This window comes from Hemitrygon akajei, chromosome 5 (assembly GCF_048418815.1).
Source record: "Hemitrygon akajei chromosome 5, sHemAka1.3, whole genome shotgun sequence".
NCBI lineage: Eukaryota > Metazoa > Chordata > Chondrichthyes > Myliobatiformes > Dasyatidae > Hemitrygon > Hemitrygon akajei.
The window spans coordinates 79,007,203-79,026,011 of NC_133128.1; the positions used below are offsets into that span (position 1 = coordinate 79,007,203).

The window sequence follows — 18,809 nt, forward strand, 5'->3', positions numbered from 1 at the left end:
TATGGGGAAAAGGCAGGTAGGTAGAGCTGAGTTACGGACAGATCAGCCATGATCTTATTGAATGGTGGGGCAGGCTCGATGGGACAGATGGCCTACTCCTGCTCTTATTTCTTATGTTCTTACGTCATGGTAGATTTATTAAAATATTAAATCATAGCTGGAGTATTGCATTGGTTACAAGTAGGTGTGTTTACACTGATAGTATGTTAGATTTGTAAGAAACATTTTGAAGACATGAAAATTATACTATTGAGCAGAGAATGTCTAGGCTAGGAATGTTTTGTTTGGAACAAAATATGATTTAACAGAGATATATTTAATTACATATGGAAAGCCTGGTCAAGTTTAACCAGAAGGACATTTTCTTGACGAAAGGTCAATAAGCAGTAATCATAAATTTAAATCTTGCACCAAGGATTTAACAGCAAGGGGTAAGAAATTTTCATCACATTAAATGCACCTGGAGGAACCAGATTTTGAAGTGGGATTAGTTTTTAAAAATTTTGACAGCTAATACATAGTACATTGTACAGAAATAAAGGGCTTTTCCCAATCATATGCAAGCACACTGGGGGGGGGGGGGGAACACTATTAACCAATCATGCAATTATTATAAGCACCAAACGCAAGCCTGCACCGATGTGCTCAGTATAGATTGATAGCAATTCCCAAAGAAAATATGATGCCGGTGCTGACACACTTGTGGAAATCACACCAACTCTACTAAAACAACCCTTGAATCTGATTGGCCTTACTATTAAGACAAGGGTATCTGATCCATTTATTTGCCCTTATGTCTTAACCCATGATTCCTCTGTAGGACACAAATATTTCTACTTAATCATTCATTATCCTGTGCTGTCCGAGTTTCTCCAAGAGAAATTCCTCTTGCTGGTTTTAAGTGAATTTCAGGATTGTATGTATGTGTTCTAAGCTATGGCCACTAGTTTTAAACTCCACTCACTGGGATGTGGTTGGGTGGGGGGGGAGCGAGGAGAAACATTCTCAGTATCTTTTACGAGGGGTGATTGATAAATTTGTGGCCTAAGGTAGAAGGAGTCCATTTTAGAAAATCTAGCACGTTTATTTTTCAGCATAGTCCCAGCCTATATTTACACATTAGTTGTGGAACATATGGATCTTGGACCTCCTCCAGAAAGTGTCCACAGATGGGTGATTGACATGATTGAAGTTAATAACTCATCTTCTACCTTAGGCCACGAACTTCTCAATCACCCCTGCTGAGTTATTAACTTCAAACTTTCTGCATAATCACTCAAAGAGTTGAACTGCATGTGCATGTAACGAGAGCTGTATAACTCATCTCCTTCTACCTTAGGCTACGAACTTATCAATCACCCCTGCCGTGGACACTTTCTGGAGGTTCAAGATCTGTATGCTCCACGACCGCTGGACTAAGTGTGTAAATGTAGGAGGGGACTATGTTGAAAAATAAATGTGCTAGGTTTTCTAAAATTGATTCCTTCTACCTTAGGCCATGAACTTATCAATCATGTATTGTATGTCATATTCCCACTAAATCTTCTCATTATTCCTCATCCAGTCTTTGCCGCATTGCTCTGAAGAGGAATAAACCTTCCTTTAAATAACAACATAAAACTTGACATGGTATACCAGGTGTGGAAACAAAAGCCCTGTTAAAGATTTATTTAAGCTTTAATTGAAAATAATAAAAAAAACAATTGCAGAAGGTAGAAATCTGAAGTAACAATAAAAAAATTCTAGAACTGCTCAACAGATCAGGCAGCATCCATGGAAAAAGAAACAGAATTAAAGTTTCAGGTTGAAGAACCCATTTACTGAACTGAAAGAAAGAAAAGGAAAATATCTTTTAAGTTGCAGAATGGATGGGACAAAGGGAATATCTCTGGAATGAGGCCAGGTTGCCATGGTGATTCCAGTACCATCTGGTTAATAGATTAAAATGGTCAGTTTGTGTGTTTGAAGAGAGAGAGAGAGACACACACAGACACAAAGGCACTTATTAATGCTGTGTCCATTGCTGAATTCAGAACTAGAATAAGAATGTAGAAATACCCTGCCCAGCAGGCAGTATCTGTGGAGGGAGAAAACAGCAAATTAATGTAGAGATAAATAAACGCAGCAGAAGTATATGAACCATTCATTGTTTTCTTTCAGGCTTCTTACCAACCTTGCGTTTCTGGACATTTCCTGCATGTTAGCTGTACGATTCCTACGGCAATGAGTTTGACGATACATGATCTTTAAGCACATAATTGTTGCTAATTATTGATTTTCATTGTCTGGTTATGCCATTGGAATGTCTTAGCAGTCCAAATGAAGCATCAACATTTTCCTATTGTTACTAGCAGAGCTGTATGGTTTCCACAGTTCCTTGTGTGATATTGAAGGAGGTCCTCCAAGAGGACCACAACCTTGTCATAGGGTTTGAAGACCTGCGAGCCTCAATGACCTGGAGAGCTATGTTGGCTGGAATCAGGGCTTTGTGCTTTGGCTCTAGGCAGGGTCATCCTTGTCAGCTAAGTGTGGTCCACCAGTTCTCCAGTCGGGGGTTCAGCTCGGGCCTAACAATTCTGACTGCTCAAAAAAAATTGTTACAGAAACAGCAATGAAGGATCCTTCTATATCCGTATACAGCAGTATGGAAAGACATTGGCTGAGAACCTTCATTGCTGCCCTAAACACCAGGGACGTAACGGGCAGGAAGTAAGTATTGAAGGAAGATAATTTCCCCTCTATTTTTCCATGAACTCCCAAAGTCTGCCACTCACCTACACTCACTAGGGGAAAATTCCTGTAGGCAGCTAACCTCTTGACCAGTATGTCTTTGGGATGTGAAGAAACTCACACAGTCAAAGGATAACTTGCAAACTCCAGACAGACTAAGCCAGAGGTCAGGAATGAATCTAGGTTGCAGCAGCTCCAGTAGTTGAGGCATTGTACTCTACAGGGACAGGTCAGCTCTGAATCAATTCCCAGATTGGTTAGAAATCAATAAAGATAGAGGCATATATTGGCTGCTCACACTTGGTGCAGTGTAGCAGAGCTAGAAGAACTAAGGACCAAATTCAACCAGTGTCCAGAGGATAAAAATAAAACAGTTATAAAATTAAAAATAAACTAAATGTGTTTTTAGTGATGAAGTAAGAATCAATTCTGCCCTTTATAAAGTTCAACATATAAATTCCATTCTGTGGTCTATCCATATTTACTGATTAAGTGAAGACTTTTTTTTTAAACATTATGCTTAACCCATCTTTTACTGTTGAAATCAGAATATTTAGGTGACCCAAGACGGAATATAAAGGTACCTGCAGCCTTCTTGATAAAGGCGCGTCAAAAGTCCAAGCCAAAGTATGCAGCACGTTACCTCATTCGGATGATGTTCCCAAGAGATGTACTAATGTGTAGTAATATGCAAGGTGACAAAGCTCGAGGAATCAAACCACTGGACTCTAATCGGGTCAATGCTTTACGAGGTAAATGTTTCTCTGAATGACAGATAATTAATTAACCTCTTGAGATGCTTTGAGTTTGTATCTTGTATCATCACGTTTTAAATTATAAATACCTTTGGATATGAGGTGCAGGTGTAGTTTGTCTGTTTTACAACTGAATTGGTACTTGTGCAGGATCTAGAATCCATTCTCTTAAAAAAAGCTTACCCATTTCCTTTTGGCTTTGAACTGTAAGATTGGAGTCTTTCATGTCTTAATGCTCTCTTCCTGATTACCAAGACTTCCATGGATCAACTGGAGTGTTTTACTGCTTGGAAAAAGTAATTGGAGTATCAGTGAAAAATTATGTGCTGATGCTCAATCAGTGTAAAGGTCTAAACCGAGAAGTTGAATGTTCCTGATTTGTTGTAAGCAATTTTAAACAACTATTAAATAATTATATATAAATATATCCCATGCTTTTGAGGCCAGGGTAAGCTTACAACAAATTTCAAATTTGCCTTATTTTAATAGAATCTTTTTTTTTTCTCCACCCAGAATTCCTTTGTAAGCTGTTTCCCACATTTGATTTGAATGAAGAAGGCAAAGACTGGAAGACTTGTGTCACCAGCGTAAATTCCATGATACGCAGCCTACGTTATGAGACACAAAGAGCAGCAGTACGTAGAGTCAATAGGGAGTAGAGACATTAAATTTAGAGCAATGGAAGTAAATGCACATTATTTTGAGCATAATCTGAGGCAATGTAGACAAAGGGCTTCAAAGAAACTGCATCAAAATTTGAGGGGAAAAAGAAGTTTCAGAATACCTGAAATACTCTTGTCCCTGCAGTGGGAGAAAGGATAAAGACACAACTTTGATGTGGTATTAAGATATTCAAACTAAGATTTTCTTGATTTACTTTTTAAATCCAAGATTACAGTCAAAGCAGCAATTTGAAGGACAGTTATTTTTGATGTACCTTGACTGAAGAGTTTAAAATTATCAAGTGTCCCTCTTCATGATTTCTACCTAAAACATCAGCAGTACTGTAAAGAACTGCCATGCAGACCCAGAAACTGGGGTTCATTCCTGACCTCGGATTCTGTAAATGTGGAGTTTGAACATTCTTCCTGTGACAAAGTGGAATTCCTCTGCGTACTCCAGTTTCAGCCCATCCACATCCCGAAGATATGTAGGTTGTACGTTAAATAGCTGCTGTAAATTGTTCCTGGTTTAATCTGAGGAGAGTTGATGAGAATGTGGAGAATATTTTAAAAGTGATTGATGTAGGACAAGTGTACATGTTAGTGGTTGACGTGGACTCATTGGCCAAAGGGCCTGTTTCTGTCTGTCTGATTCCATGATATATTGCTAGTAGTTTTTACAAATACATTGTCAGGCAGTACTTTCCAAAGGACGTAATCTGTCCAAGACTTTGTCAGGTCTATAGGATTGCTGGAAAAAAGAATAAAGAAGGAATGTGGATAACTTTCCATATTCGAAACCGAAATTGACAAGTACATATTAAATCCATGCTCCAAATCTGTACAGTTTTAAGCTACATTCCCTATGTATTAATGATTTTTATTTTCGTTGGATACTTTAAAAGTATTTTAAACAGTGACTTATGTTCCGCATTTGGGTATTTGATGGAAGAATGTGAACCAATAAATACGGTAATCCTGCCTAAATCAGAATTTGGCTTTAGTAAGTAATGCTCGTTATTCTGTTTAGTATGGGAAGGTTATTCCAAGGTTACTTTTTTCAGTTAAGAGAGAGGAATTTGTTACTTAATATCATAAAACACACATTACTTAAGCTATAAATCTTATGATGATTAGCACGAGTTTGTCTTGTTTTCTTAGTGGGGTATTGGAATAACTAGATATTTTGTTTTTGTTTCAATTGTAAAATAGCTTGAGGTTACAATATTATTTTGTAAAATGGCGGAGCAGGCTAGAGGGCCAAGTTGCTTATTTTCCTGTTGAACATAATTTCCCTCAATTTTTTGAAGTCTTTTTTTCTGGTTCCTCCAGTTTGACATGAGGAAGGTGCCTCTTGCTCCAATGCACTCTTTTCATTATGATTTAGTAAGGTCAATGCAAGGAGAAACTATTTCAGTCAATCCTCATTTATCCATGTGTTTTCAATGGACGCACATACATAGGAAATCATTATTTCTCCCTTCACTTAAACCTAGGTCTGCTTTATAATGCATCATCTCACCCTCACACTAGGCTAATAATAAACTAAACAATAGGCTAGATCTGCTTGATCGGAACTGACTTTGATGCTAGACTTGCCGTCCACCTACACCATTCTCTGCAGTAGTGCATATCAATTGTCCTGGAGAGCTGACTCTGTCACCACAAGGCAAGGCAAAGCAATCCATTAGCAGGGCTGGGCCTTGAGCTCAGATTCTACTCTTTGTAAAGCCAATGTCAAAACCATTCAGCTACTTTTACATGTCTTTGATCAGTAGCATTGAAGTAGTTAATTAAATCACATTTTTAATTGAATGAAATAAACTAAATACATTATGCAAAATTATGAACGGACATGTAGTATTTCAGTACAGATTGGTAACTTGATTTGGATTCAACATCGCCTCAAAAAGTAACTGCAGTTAAATATCGAGCCTTCGTTATAAATGCTAAGTAGTCTTAGTTTTTTTAAGCAAACCTCTTTATATTTTGGATTAAGCAGCAGGCTAGGCAGCATCTATGGAAAAGAGTAAACAGGTGACGTTTTGGGCTGAGACACTTCAGCAGGACTGGAGAAAAAAAGATGAGTCAAACTTAGAAGGTGGGGGGAGGGGAGGGAAAAACACAAGATGATGGGTGAAACTGGGAGGGAGTGGGGTAAAGAGCTGGGGAGTTGATTGGTGAAAGAGATACAGGGCTGGAGAAGGGGGAATCTGATAGGAGAGGACAGAAGACCACGGAAGAAAGAAAAAGTGGAAGGAGCCCAAAGGGAGGCGATGGGCAGGCAAGGAGATAGGGGGAGAGAGAGAGAGAAAGGGATGGGGAATGGTGGGGAGGGCATCACCGGAAGTTTGAGAAATCAATGTTCATGCCATTAGGTTGGAGACTACCCAGACAGAATATAAGGTGTTGCTCCTACAACCTGAGTGTGGCTTCATCGTGATAATAGAGGAGGCCATGGATGGACATATGGGAAGTGAAACTAAAATGGGTGCAGATTTTTTCTTTTGTTCATATTTTGGATTAAGTCTGCTTTGAAATGTTTATTCAGAGACATTTAAATTGTGGGTCAAATTGAGCCCAAATCTAGCTGTTTGTTTAGCTGACTATCAGAAGCATTTAGAAACAGTTTAAAAAAGCCTTTCATATGGAGTTGTCAAGATACTATCAGGGTATTTCAAATGAGGACCTCAGCATCCACGAACTGTGGCTAAGTCAATGTATTGTCCATTCCCCTCCCCACCCCAATAGCTCAGTCATGAATTTTCACCAGAATTTGCTCAAATTATAATTAGAAGTCACTTAAGCAAAAATGTGTTATCTATCCTGAGTAACACAACTGAAGACCAAATTCGAAAGCCATTGGGAATCATTACTGACTGGCCCCAAAACATCAGCAAACAATATAAATTAAAATTGTGAATCTTCTAAAGAGCAAACTTTACATTGATTTGTTAAATGCATAATACTGAACTCTCTATCTTATCCTTTTCCATTTGAGTTTGTGCAAACAGCAGAGAGACCAGAAACTTTTGATTTTTTGTTGGCCAAGCATTCCTGATCGCTATTTTTATTTTATTAAGATTTGAAAGATATCACTTTATGAACAAAAATAACCACATTATCACAATGCTAAAGGCCTTAACATAGAGTATAGAACAATACAGCCCAGTAAATGCCCTAAGGTTCATGATGTTGTGCTGACCGTTTAGCTTACTGCAAGGGATAATTCCCTTCTACATAGCCCTCCATTTTTCTTTCGTCCATGTGCCTTTCTTAACAGTTTATTAAATGTCCTTAATTTATTTACTTCTTACTACCACCTCCCCCAGTGTATCCCAGGCACTTACCACACTCTGTATATTTTCAATAAACCACCTCTAAGGTGATTTAAGGAAATATAGGAGGGATATTAAAATACCCTCTTGCATTAACCTAGACAAAGGTGCCCACTGCCCACCCTTCCTATGCCTCTTCTCAACTTGTACATTTTTATCAAGCCACCTCTCAACCTCCTTCCCTCCAAAGACAAATAAAAGCCCTAGCTCTCTCAACCTTTCCTCATAAGACATGCAACATCCTGGTAAATCTTCTCTGAACCTCTCTAAACCTTCTTCCTACAATGAGGCAACCAGAACTGAACACCCTACTCTAAGTGTGGTCTAACCAGAGTTTTATAGAGCCACAACATTATTTCACAGCTCTTGAACTCAGTTCCCTGACTAATAAAGGACAACATACCACACTCCTTGTTAGTCTACTATCAACTTGCATGTCAACTTTGAAGAATCTATGGACATGGACCCTGAAGATTTTTACCACACAGTTAAAAATCCTGCTTTTAACCTTATTGTCTGCCTTAAAGTTCAACCTTCCAAAATGAATTACATCACACTTCTCCAGATCGAACTCTTATCTGCCATTTCTCCACTTCCTGTCAATGTCCTCTTGTAACCTACGGCAAGCTTCTACACTATCCACAACACAACCAATTTTTGTGTCAACTGAAAACTTATGAACCCATCCTTACACTTCCTTGTCTAACTCACTTACAAATATCACAAAGAGCAGGGGTCCCAGAGCTGATCGCTGCAGAACACCACAAGCTACCAAACTCCATGCAAAATACTACCACCCTCTGCCTTCTGTGGGCAAGCCAATTCCAAATCCATGCAGTCAAATTTCCTTGGATTCTATGCCTCTTGAATTTCTGAATGAGCCTACCATGGGGACCTTTGTGGAGCATCTTACTGAAATCCATATACACCATATCCACAACTCTAAATTCATCAATTTGTTCTGTCATTTCCTTGAAAAATGAATCAGAGTCATGAGGTACAATTTCTCTAATCAGACCATGCTTCTTCAAATGCCTGTCTCTAAGAATCCTCTCCATTAATTTTCCCACCTGTGATGTAGGACTCACTGGTCTATAATTCCCAGGATTCTCCCTATTATGTTTCTTGATCAAAGGAATAACATTTATCATCCTACAATCTTCTGATACTATTCCTGTGACCAGTGTAGACTGGTTACTGGGAAACTCTGGCTCACAATAGACCAAACTAGAGAACAGCATATGGTATTGAGAACATAGTGCCCATATCTTGGGAGTAAAAGCCCTGTATAAGTGATGGAAGGAGAAGCTTACCTCACAAAATACATGCTGTTTTGCTCCAACAGCTACGGCTTACAGTGAGTGATATGATTTGGAAACGTGGTGGAAGCAAAGTTGATCATGACTTTTGCAAGGAAGTACATTTAAGTAGTGGAAGGAAAATGCTTTGGAAGACAACGTTGAGAGACCAAAGTAGGACAACTGGATTTGCTAAAAGGAGAAGCCAATAATAGCTCAGTGGGCCAAATGCCACTGCCCTTTGCTGTACCTATTGAATGGTTTAAATAAATGAACAGCAAACGTTAGGGTCTTACATGTTTACAAATTATTTTTAAAGAATTTATTGAAAACTGTGCTCTTTTGTGCTTGACATATGGATCATACAAAAAAAAACCTTGTTTTGGTGCTACCCATGCTCAGTGACCACATACATCTCAGTAGTAAATAGTACAAAATTACTGGTCATGTTATTCTGTTCATCAACATAATAGAAATTTTCAGTGTAGAATTGTATATTCTGCTTGTACATTTGGTGAGGTGATCTGGTTTTGGGTCCTTCAACCAAATGAATGCTGCTTCTGTGAATCTAAGTGCTGTGATTAGTTACAGTTTAAACAGATGTTAATCCTATTCACCATTATTTCATTATTTCCGGCCATAGAACATCACAAGTGATAAAGCTAAAGCTCTGGGATCTGAAGGAGCACAGGTGTGCATAAATCTATATTCAGATAGTGAAGAATCACTGATCCCTTCAGAAAAACTTGAGGAGCCCAAAGTTACTACTGAGCCACAGCAACAGGAATGGAATCAGCAAGATGTTACTACTATACCTGAGAATGATAAGCAGAAAGCTTTTGAACTAAAAGGTATGGAGAAGAATTTAATTTTAAGGAGTAATTTCATGAGCTATTTAAAATAATTAAGAACAGTATTTATTTAAATTGTTTGTTCACAACATTAAGGATTATTACTAATAATGTCATATCTGTGAGAGTTCTTAATTAAAAGGAAACTTTTATCAAGACCTAGCTTAAGACATGGTTACAAAGAATTCACCCCAACTTTATATCTGGATCTGCTATCAAGATACTGGTTCATGTGTGGCAAGGGAGAAGATTGTGATTCCTTGAGTCTAGCAGCATCATTATCTTTAAAGAGGATAAACAAGAAATTGTTTTGAAGAATCTTCACATGACCCATCCATTTGTCAAAATGCCTGCACTAAAGGGACATTATGGACCAGGGGGTCACTCTGCTTGGCAGCTGAGATTTGAAACAATCTCAGGTTCTGGGGCCTCCTCTGTGGTGGTTGTGGAAGTTGACTCTGGGACTGCAGGAAGTGGTTCTGACAGCTCCGGACACCTTTCTTCTCTCAAAATTGATTCAACTCGCTCTCTTCAACTGATTGATGTGTTGTCTCCAGATGACATCAGATGGAATCTCTACTGTGTTAGAGAATGGTTAATTGTTCCAAGTACCCACTTTTGATCACCTCTGTAGTCTCTCGCCAGCATTGTTTGTCCAGGAGTGAAATGTCAAACCTCCGTGTTTGAGGAGTACTCAATTTGTCTCAGCTGTTTGTCCTGCATAACCCTTCTGAGATAGAGTTTGAGCAGATCCAAGCAAGTGACAACCCACTGCTGGTGAGTTGTTGGTTGTGGAGTGTGCTGCATTGCAATATGCATGGAGGAAGTTGGCGAGCTTCTAATTCAGTGTTAGTGTAGTGTGTTCTGTAGACATTGCTCACAGTGCGTTCTTTAGACCCTGGACAAGCCTTTCCACCAAACCATTTGTAGCTGGGTGGCACTGGGTGGCATGGTGCAGACGTAATATGTCTTATTCCATTCATTTTCAAGAATGACTGAAACTGTTCCTCAACTATGGTCCATTGTACCTAACTAAGTGTTCTGGAGGCTACTCAACACATCAACAGTGTGTGAGGCTGTAGTGAAGGCCATTGGGAGCACTTCTGGCCACTTTGTAGCTGCATCCACTACACCCAAGAAATTGGTGTCCATGAATGGTCTAGCAAAATCCACTTGAATCCTCTGCCAGGGCAATGCAGGCCATTCCCCAGGGATGGAGAGGCGCTGCTCATGGCATCTTCTGGATATGTTGGCTTCCCAAACAGTGCATGGCAAGCTGCTTGATTTGCTGATCTATCCCAGGCCGCTAGACAAAGCTTGTAGCCAATGCTTCCATTTTGACCACAGCTAGATGACCGGCACATAGCTCTTTCAGCACTTTAGCACAGCCTGGACGGTACAACAACTCTCAATCCCCATCAATACATTGTCATTCTGATGCTGGGAAAAATGGGGGGACTGGAACTTCTGTTGCAATTTCCAGCCATTTTGGGTGGCCATGTACTCCTGAGTCATTGCGGGGTCTTTTGATTTGAGAATACATCTATCTTTGTAAATGTTTCAGGTATTTCCTTTTCCAAGGGTAAACAGGATATTGTCTTGAATTTTGTCTTGTAATTGTGTCCTCCAAGAAACAGAGCTCATGTCTGCATTTATGCTACTGCTATTAGTGGACCACCCTTCTGTGGATTGAAAATGGACACAAGTGGTTGATGATCAGTAAATCAGATCAAACTCTCTCCCATACAGGTACTGGTTGAAAAGTTTCACACCCCAAATCAAACTCAAGGCCTCACTGTCAATCTGTGCATAAATTTTCTCTGCAGTGGTAAGGGAATGTGATGAGAAGGCTCTAGGGCGTTCATTTTCATCACTCATAACTTTTGACATGACTGCACCTATACCATAAGGTGAGGTGTCATAGGCAAGCTTCACTAGACGATGTGGATCATAATGTGTGAGTATCATGTCTGACATCACCATTTCCTTTACCTTTTGGAAAACCACTGCTTTGTCCATTCCAATTTCTTCATGATCGTTAGTAATGAGTTTGTGGGGTGGAGCACAGTATCCAGATATGGCAGGAACCTGTTATAACAGCTGACAAATCCTAAACAAGATCACAACTGTGACAAGTTCTTTGGCCTTGGGGCATCCACCACTGCTTGAATTTTCTCAGCACATTTGTGTAGTTCTTGTGCATCAATGGTGTGACCACAGTAAGTGTGGCCACACATTAAAGAATTCACACATGTTGCATAATGCTCTGAGTCCATAATCTTCTAATCTTTTTAACACTGTCTTGAGATGTTCTTTGTCATCCGCACAGTGTTATCCAGGTAACACTGAGTTTCTGGTCAGCTTTACAGCCCCTAGTTCATAGCTTTCTGCCAGACTGTATTTGGAGATACCACTCCAAAAATAAGCCTATTATAGCCCTTTGTGAATGTTTATGGTGAGAAATACTTTGGACTCTTCTTCCATCTCCATTTGTAGGTAGGCCTCAGCTAAGTCCATTTTGCTGAAATGTTTCCCTCCAGAAAGTTTTGCAAAGATATCCTCTATCTAGGGTAGAGGGTATTCACCTACTTTCAGTACTAGGTTAATAGTGACATTAAATTCACCACAGATCCTGACAGACCCATTCTTCTTGGCATTTTCTGTGGGCTCTACTCAACCTTGAATTTCTCAGCCTCCATGCAATCTGCCTCACTGGTTACTTTACCACGGATGGTTTAAGGAACCAACGGACTTTGTAAAACTTGGGAGTATCATTTTCATTTAACACTTTTTTACCCTTGATATGCTTGAGTTTTCCATTACCATCCTTGACCACTGCTGTGGCATCATCTAGCACCTTTTAAAATTTGCTTTCAGTTCACTCTATTGCAGGGGACACTAGGGGCTTGCAAATGTTGGCAAGGTCTCCAATCAGTTGTAACTGTCTCAACCAATCACAGCCCCACAATGCTGGCCCTCTTGCTTTTACCACATACAAGCCCAATGTGGTTTTTTGGTTGTTGCATTTCACTATTATGAATGTCGTACCTGCTGGAGTTATCTTTTCTCCAGTGTAAGTTGGAAATATGCAGGCTTCAGTTCAGTATCTTTTAAACACTGTTCAAACTGATTTTGTGGAATGACTGAAACAGCCAAGCCAATGTCTAATTCCATTTTAATTAGTTTGACATTCAATTCTGGTATAAGCCACATTACTTGTCTCCTGTTAATTTTAACATTGTAAATCTCTAGGATACTCAGTCCTGTGTCATACTCATCATTATCAGATGTTTTCACCAACAGCATGCAGGTTAATGCTTTTTGTTTGAAACTGAAATTTAACTTTTTATCTTTTTCTCTTCCCTGTGCAGTCCATTTATTGTTTGCCCAACATAATCTTCGTATGTGTCCTACTTTGTTGCATTTTTTTCAAGTTTTGCCTTTTAAATCTGCATTGATTTAGTGTATATAAGCCCCTGCCACCACAGTAACACAATTCGTTCAGCCAGGCAGCTTTCTGTTTAGATGTTGTAATTTTGTTCATGCTCACTTTCATTCCTGAGTACAACTCAATTGCATCTGTCTGCTGTTAATACAGCAATTTCAACAGCTCTTTGAAATTTGAGTTGTGCTTCAGTTATTGGCCATCTTTGAATGCTTTCTGGCAAGATTCCACAAAATAAATCATCTCTCAGTGCATCATTAAGCCCATTACTGAACTGACAATGCTCAGACAATATATTGAATTCAATCATGTAAGCTGAAATGGATTCCCCTGCCTATGATTCTGCTTATGGAAACTAAAGCATTCTGCAATCAACAATGGCTTTGGTTCTAATGGTTCCTGCATTAATATGGTATCAGCTAAGCTCATTTTGGCAGGTTTGGTTGCATTTAAACTTGTAAGCAAACTGTATGCTTTTCCACCAATTGCTCCTAGCAACACTGCCACTCGTTTCTTTTGGTATTTTGAAGCTATTCCATTTGCTTCAAAATACTGCTCAATTCACTCAGTAGACATTACCAAGTTATCTTTGGTGCAATAGAACGAATCCATCTTTCTGATGTAGCCAGACATTTCTGTTTTTTTTAACTTATGATGATTATCACCTGGTACTCACTGTTTATAAACCCATGAATTTCGCTTGTTTTCTGCCATTTTTTAAAAACTTGAATATCTCCCCCTTCCGAAGGGGGAGAAAACATGATCACTTTTTTTAAACTCTAATATCCCACTGCACTTCAGCAGTTTATATTTAAACTTCCTCGTCACCACTGATATGTTTTGTAACTCCAAACATTAAAACTAATTGAAAGAAAAACACAAAGCTAGCGATAACTCATGTACGTTTAGTTTTTACTGTAGTGAGGTGTGCACTTAGGATGTAGTGGCATAATGACCTGTGCCATTCATATACTTTTACATATAACCCATAATGAGTTAGGTAAATGATAAATAATGCTTAATTGAACACTATATTTACAATATTACTCAAATATACAGAAATATTAAATACACAACAGTGACCATCCAAGAAGGACTACAGAACCTCAAGAAGACAACTCATCACTATCTTTTCAAGGGTAATTAGTGATTGATTATAATTTCTGGTCCTGTTCACCCTGTACACATCAGACTTCCAATATAACTCGGAGTCCTGCCATGTGCAGAAGTTCGCTGATGACACGGCCATAGTGGGGTGTGTCAGGAATGGACAGGAGGAAGAGTATAGGAAACTGATACAGGACTTTGTGATATGGTGCAACTCAAACAACCTGTGTCTCAATATCACCAAGACCAAGGAGATGGTGGTGGACTTTAGGAGATCTAGGCCTCATATGGAGCCAGTGATCATTAATGGAGAATGTGTGGAGCAGGTTAAGACCTACAAGTATCTGGGAGTACAGTTAGACGAGAAGCTAGACTGGACTGCCAACACAGATGCCTTGTGCAGGAAGGCACAGAGTCGACTGTACTTCCTTAGAAGGTTGGTGTCATTCAATGTTTGTAGTGAGATGCTGAAGATGTTCTATAGGTCAGTTGTGGAGAGCGCCCTCTTCTTTGTGGTGGCGTGTTGGGGAGGCAGCATTAAGAAGAGGGACGCCTCACGTCTTAATAAGCTGGTAAGGAAGGCGGGCTCTGTCGTGGGCAAAGTACTGGAGAGTATAACATCGGTAGCAGAGTGAAGGGCGCTGAGTAGGCTACGGTCAATTATGGAAAACCCTGAACATCCTCTACATAGCACCATCCAGAGACAGAGAAGCAGTTTCAGCGACAGGTTGCTATCGATGCAATGCTCCTCAGACAGGATGAAGAGGTCAATACTCCCCAATGCCATTAGGCTTTACAATTCTACCGCCAGGACTTAAGAACTTTTTAAAGCTATTATTAATGCTTTTTGAGATGGTGATTTAGATGCATATCATATTTTTTTTACTGAGTTAAGTATTGTATGTAATTAGTTTTGCTACAACAAGTGTATGGGACATTGGAAAAAAGTTGAATTTCCCCATGGGGATGAATAAAGTATCTATCTATCAATACTCCCCAATGCCATTCGGCTTTACAATTCAACCGTCAGGAGTAAGATATGTTAAAGTGCCGGGTTAGGACTCAATGTATTTAAGTAAACTACTTAAGAACTTTTTAAAAGCTATTATTAATGCTTTTTGAGAGGGTGATTTTAGATGCATATCATATTTTTTTTACTGAGTTAAGTATTGTATGTAATTAGTTTTGCTACAACAAGTGTATGGGACATTGGAAAAAAGTTGAATTTCCCCATGGGGATGAATAAAGTATCTATCTATCAATACTCCCCAATGCCATTCGGCTTTACAATTCAACCGTCAGGAGTAAGATATGTTAAAGTGCCGGGTTAGGACTCAATGTATTTAAGTAAACTACTTAAGAACTTTTTAAAAGCTATTATTAATGCTTTTTGAGAGGGTGATTTTAGATGCATATCATATTTTTACTGAGTTAAGTATTGTATGTAATTAGTTTTGCTACAATAAGTGTATGGGACATTGGAAAAAATGTTGAATTTCCCCATGGGGATGAATAAAGTATCTATCTATCTATCCACATTCTAAATTGTCACTTGTACTTTAGTAATATTCTTGGGCTTGTGTATGAAAATGTTCAAGTCATTGGCAGAATCAGACTACCATCAGGGAGGAGGTACACACAATATCTTAGGAACAGCTTCTTCGTCGCCATCAGATTTCTGAATGGTCCATCAATCCATGATCACCCATTGCAAGCTATAGTAATATTTGATGTATGGCACTGTACTGCAGCCACAAAACAACAAATTTCACAACATTTGTCAGTGATAATAAACATTATTCTGATTCTGGTTGAAGCATGATCTTTATTTGAAAAGAGTATAGAATTTCCACAAATATCTGAGTGCACACCTATATTAAAGCAGTGGATCATTCAAATACTTTGCCCCAGCATAAAACAATTCTCTAGTACATTTATTTGAGAGTGGAATTCCTGCTGATCTCTGTAAGGTTTTTTGGTTCTAAGCTAATTCATATAAAATGGACAATGTTGGAAATACCTGATGCTATCAACTATCCCTTTGCTTCCACAGATACTGCTTAATCCACAGAGTTTCTCCAGCAGTTTATCTCTTGCTCCAGACTGCAGCAGCTGCAGTCTTCTTTGTCTCCATAATGGTCCATAATCATGTCATCTCTTGGCTCACTCACTGCGGGGAAAACATCCAGTCTATCCAATCTTTCCCCTTAACTAAAGGCTTCCAATCCAAGCATTGTCTTGGTGAATCCCTTCTGTACTCCTTCCAGCACAACCACGTTATTCTGTGAGTGTGGCAGCCAGAACTGCACTCAGTATTCAGAGTGTGGTCTAAGCAATGTGTTGTAAATTTTCAATGTAACATCCCAACTTAGAATATTCTATGACTAGACTCGTGAAGGCTCGCATTGCGTATTCCTTCTTCACTACTCTACCTACCTGATTTTCCACTTCCAGACATTCACCGGCATTTCCAACAAAATTCACCATACCTCGAATGATTCAGCAGCCTTCAAGTACCTTCTTAGAGGAGAAGAAGTGTTTGACAATCAAGACTTCAAAATTGGCAACAACCAGTATTGATTCCTGTACACATCAGAGAAGAGGGTGGTTTATTGGCATGCATCTCACCCTCTTAAAAAGTCCTCAAAATCTACTGGCACACTACTTAAACCCATGTAAGTGACCTCTCCCAAACAACACTCCCAGTTTTGATGGTCTGATTAACTGCACTGGATCAGACCAAATCCTTGATATCAGGCTTCCAAAGTATTTTACCTAAAGCTCCATCGAAGCAAGAGAATTCCAGGAGGGCAGAAAATATCAAGGATTTCCTAAAATCTTGAAAGATGTGTAACATTATTGTTGACTTAAGGGAGTACCTGATCCAAAATAAATTGAGGCTGCTATAGAAATACCTGAGAGGCACCGAACAGTGTAAGTCTCTGAGGGATTACTTGGAAGATCAAGGGTAATCAGAAGAAACATGTAATTATTAAAGCAATCTATCCACCTGGTACCAACCTGGCCTGCCAAGCTCCATATGTGGCAGAGGTGATAATTGATTCATCATCATAAGACCTAGGAACAGAATTAGGCCTTCAGCCCATTAGGTGTCTCCAAAATTCCATCATGGTTGATTTATTATCCCACTTATCCTCACTCTCTTGCCTTCTCTTAGTAACCTTTGGCACCCTGATTAAACAAGAACCTACAACCTCCACCTTAACTGTCTCCAATGACTTGGCCTGCACAAGTGTCTTGTGGGAATGGGTTTCACAGTTTCACCACCTTCTGGCTAAAGAAATTTTACCTCATCTCTGTTCTAAATTAACATCCCTCAATTCTGAGGCAGTGGCCACTGGTTCTAGATGCCCCATTATGGAAAACATCCTCTCCCCATCTACTCTATCCAGACCTTTCAATATTTGATAAGTTTCAATGAGATTCTCCCCCCCCCCCCCCCCATTTGTCTAAATACTAGCAAGTACAGGCCCAGAACCATCAAACACTCCTCATATGTTAACCCTTTCATTCCTGAGATCATTCTGGTGAACTTCCTTTGGACTCTCTCCAATGTCTGCACGTCCTTTCTTAGAAAGGGGGCCAAAGCTGCTCACAATACTCCAAATGCGGTCTGAACAATGCCTTCTGAAACCTTAGTCTCATGCGGCACATTGTCAAAGGAACTTCTGAAAATCCAAATAAACAACAACATCCACTGACTCTTCTTGTTTATCCTGCCTGTTATTTCCTCACTGTTCCAACAGATTTGTCAGCCAAGATTTCCCTTTTAGAAAATCATGCTGACTTTGATCTATTTTATCATGTGCCTCGAAATTACCCCCTCATGGTTGATCCTTAATAATAGACTCCAACATCTTTACAACAACTGAAGTCAGACTAACTGGCCTATTACTTTCTTTCTTCTGCTTCCCTTCTCTTTTAAAGATTGGAGTGTTATTTGCATTTCTCCAGTCCTCTGGAACCATTCCAGAATATAGTGATTGTTGAAAGATCATTACTAATGCCTCCACAATCTCTTCAGCTACCACTCGCAGAACCCTAGGGAGCAATCCATCTGGTCTAGGTGACTTATCTACCTTCAGATTTTTCAGCTTCCCAAGCACCTTCTCCTTAGTAATAGCAATGACATTCACTTCCGCTCCCAACACACTCACATTTCTGGCATTCTGCTGGTGTTTTCCATGCTGAAGACTGACACAAAATACTTACTAAGTTCCTCTGCCATTTCCCCCCCATTACTACATCTCTAGTGTCATTTTCTAGCAGCCTGACTTCCACTCTCATCTTTCCTTTATTCCTTATATATGTGAAAGAACTTTTTGTATCCTCTTTTATTTATTGGCTTCATGTCTTCATATTTCATCTTTAAGGTTTTTTTAGTTAACTTCTGTCAGTTTTAAAATCTGCCTAATCCTCTACCTTCGCACTAATTTTTGCTAAATTATATGTACTCTCTTTTGCTTTTATGCTCTCTTTGATTTCCTTTGTTAGCCACATTTGCCTCATCCTCCCTTTAGTATACTTCTTCATCTCTGGGATGTATCTTTCCTGCGACTTACAAATTTCCCCCCAGAAACTCCAACCATTGCTGTTCTGCTA

The 18,809-nt window shown here is 39.3% G+C and overlaps 1 protein-coding gene across 3 annotated transcripts in view; it reads left to right on the top strand.

Annotated features, from left to right (window-relative positions):
- Positions 1-18,809, top strand: part of LOC140727905 (uncharacterized) — a 63,944-nt gene that overhangs the window by 27,428 nt on the left and 17,707 nt on the right. For all 3 annotated transcript variants that reach the window (XM_073045855.1, XM_073045856.1, XM_073045857.1), the window contains 3 exons: positions 3,279-3,482; positions 3,999-4,120; positions 9,427-9,634. In XM_073045855.1, the coding sequence (XP_072901956.1) occupies positions 3,279-3,482; positions 3,999-4,120; positions 9,427-9,634 (534 nt within the window). The remainder of the gene's footprint in view (positions 1-3,278; positions 3,483-3,998; positions 4,121-9,426; positions 9,635-18,809) is intronic.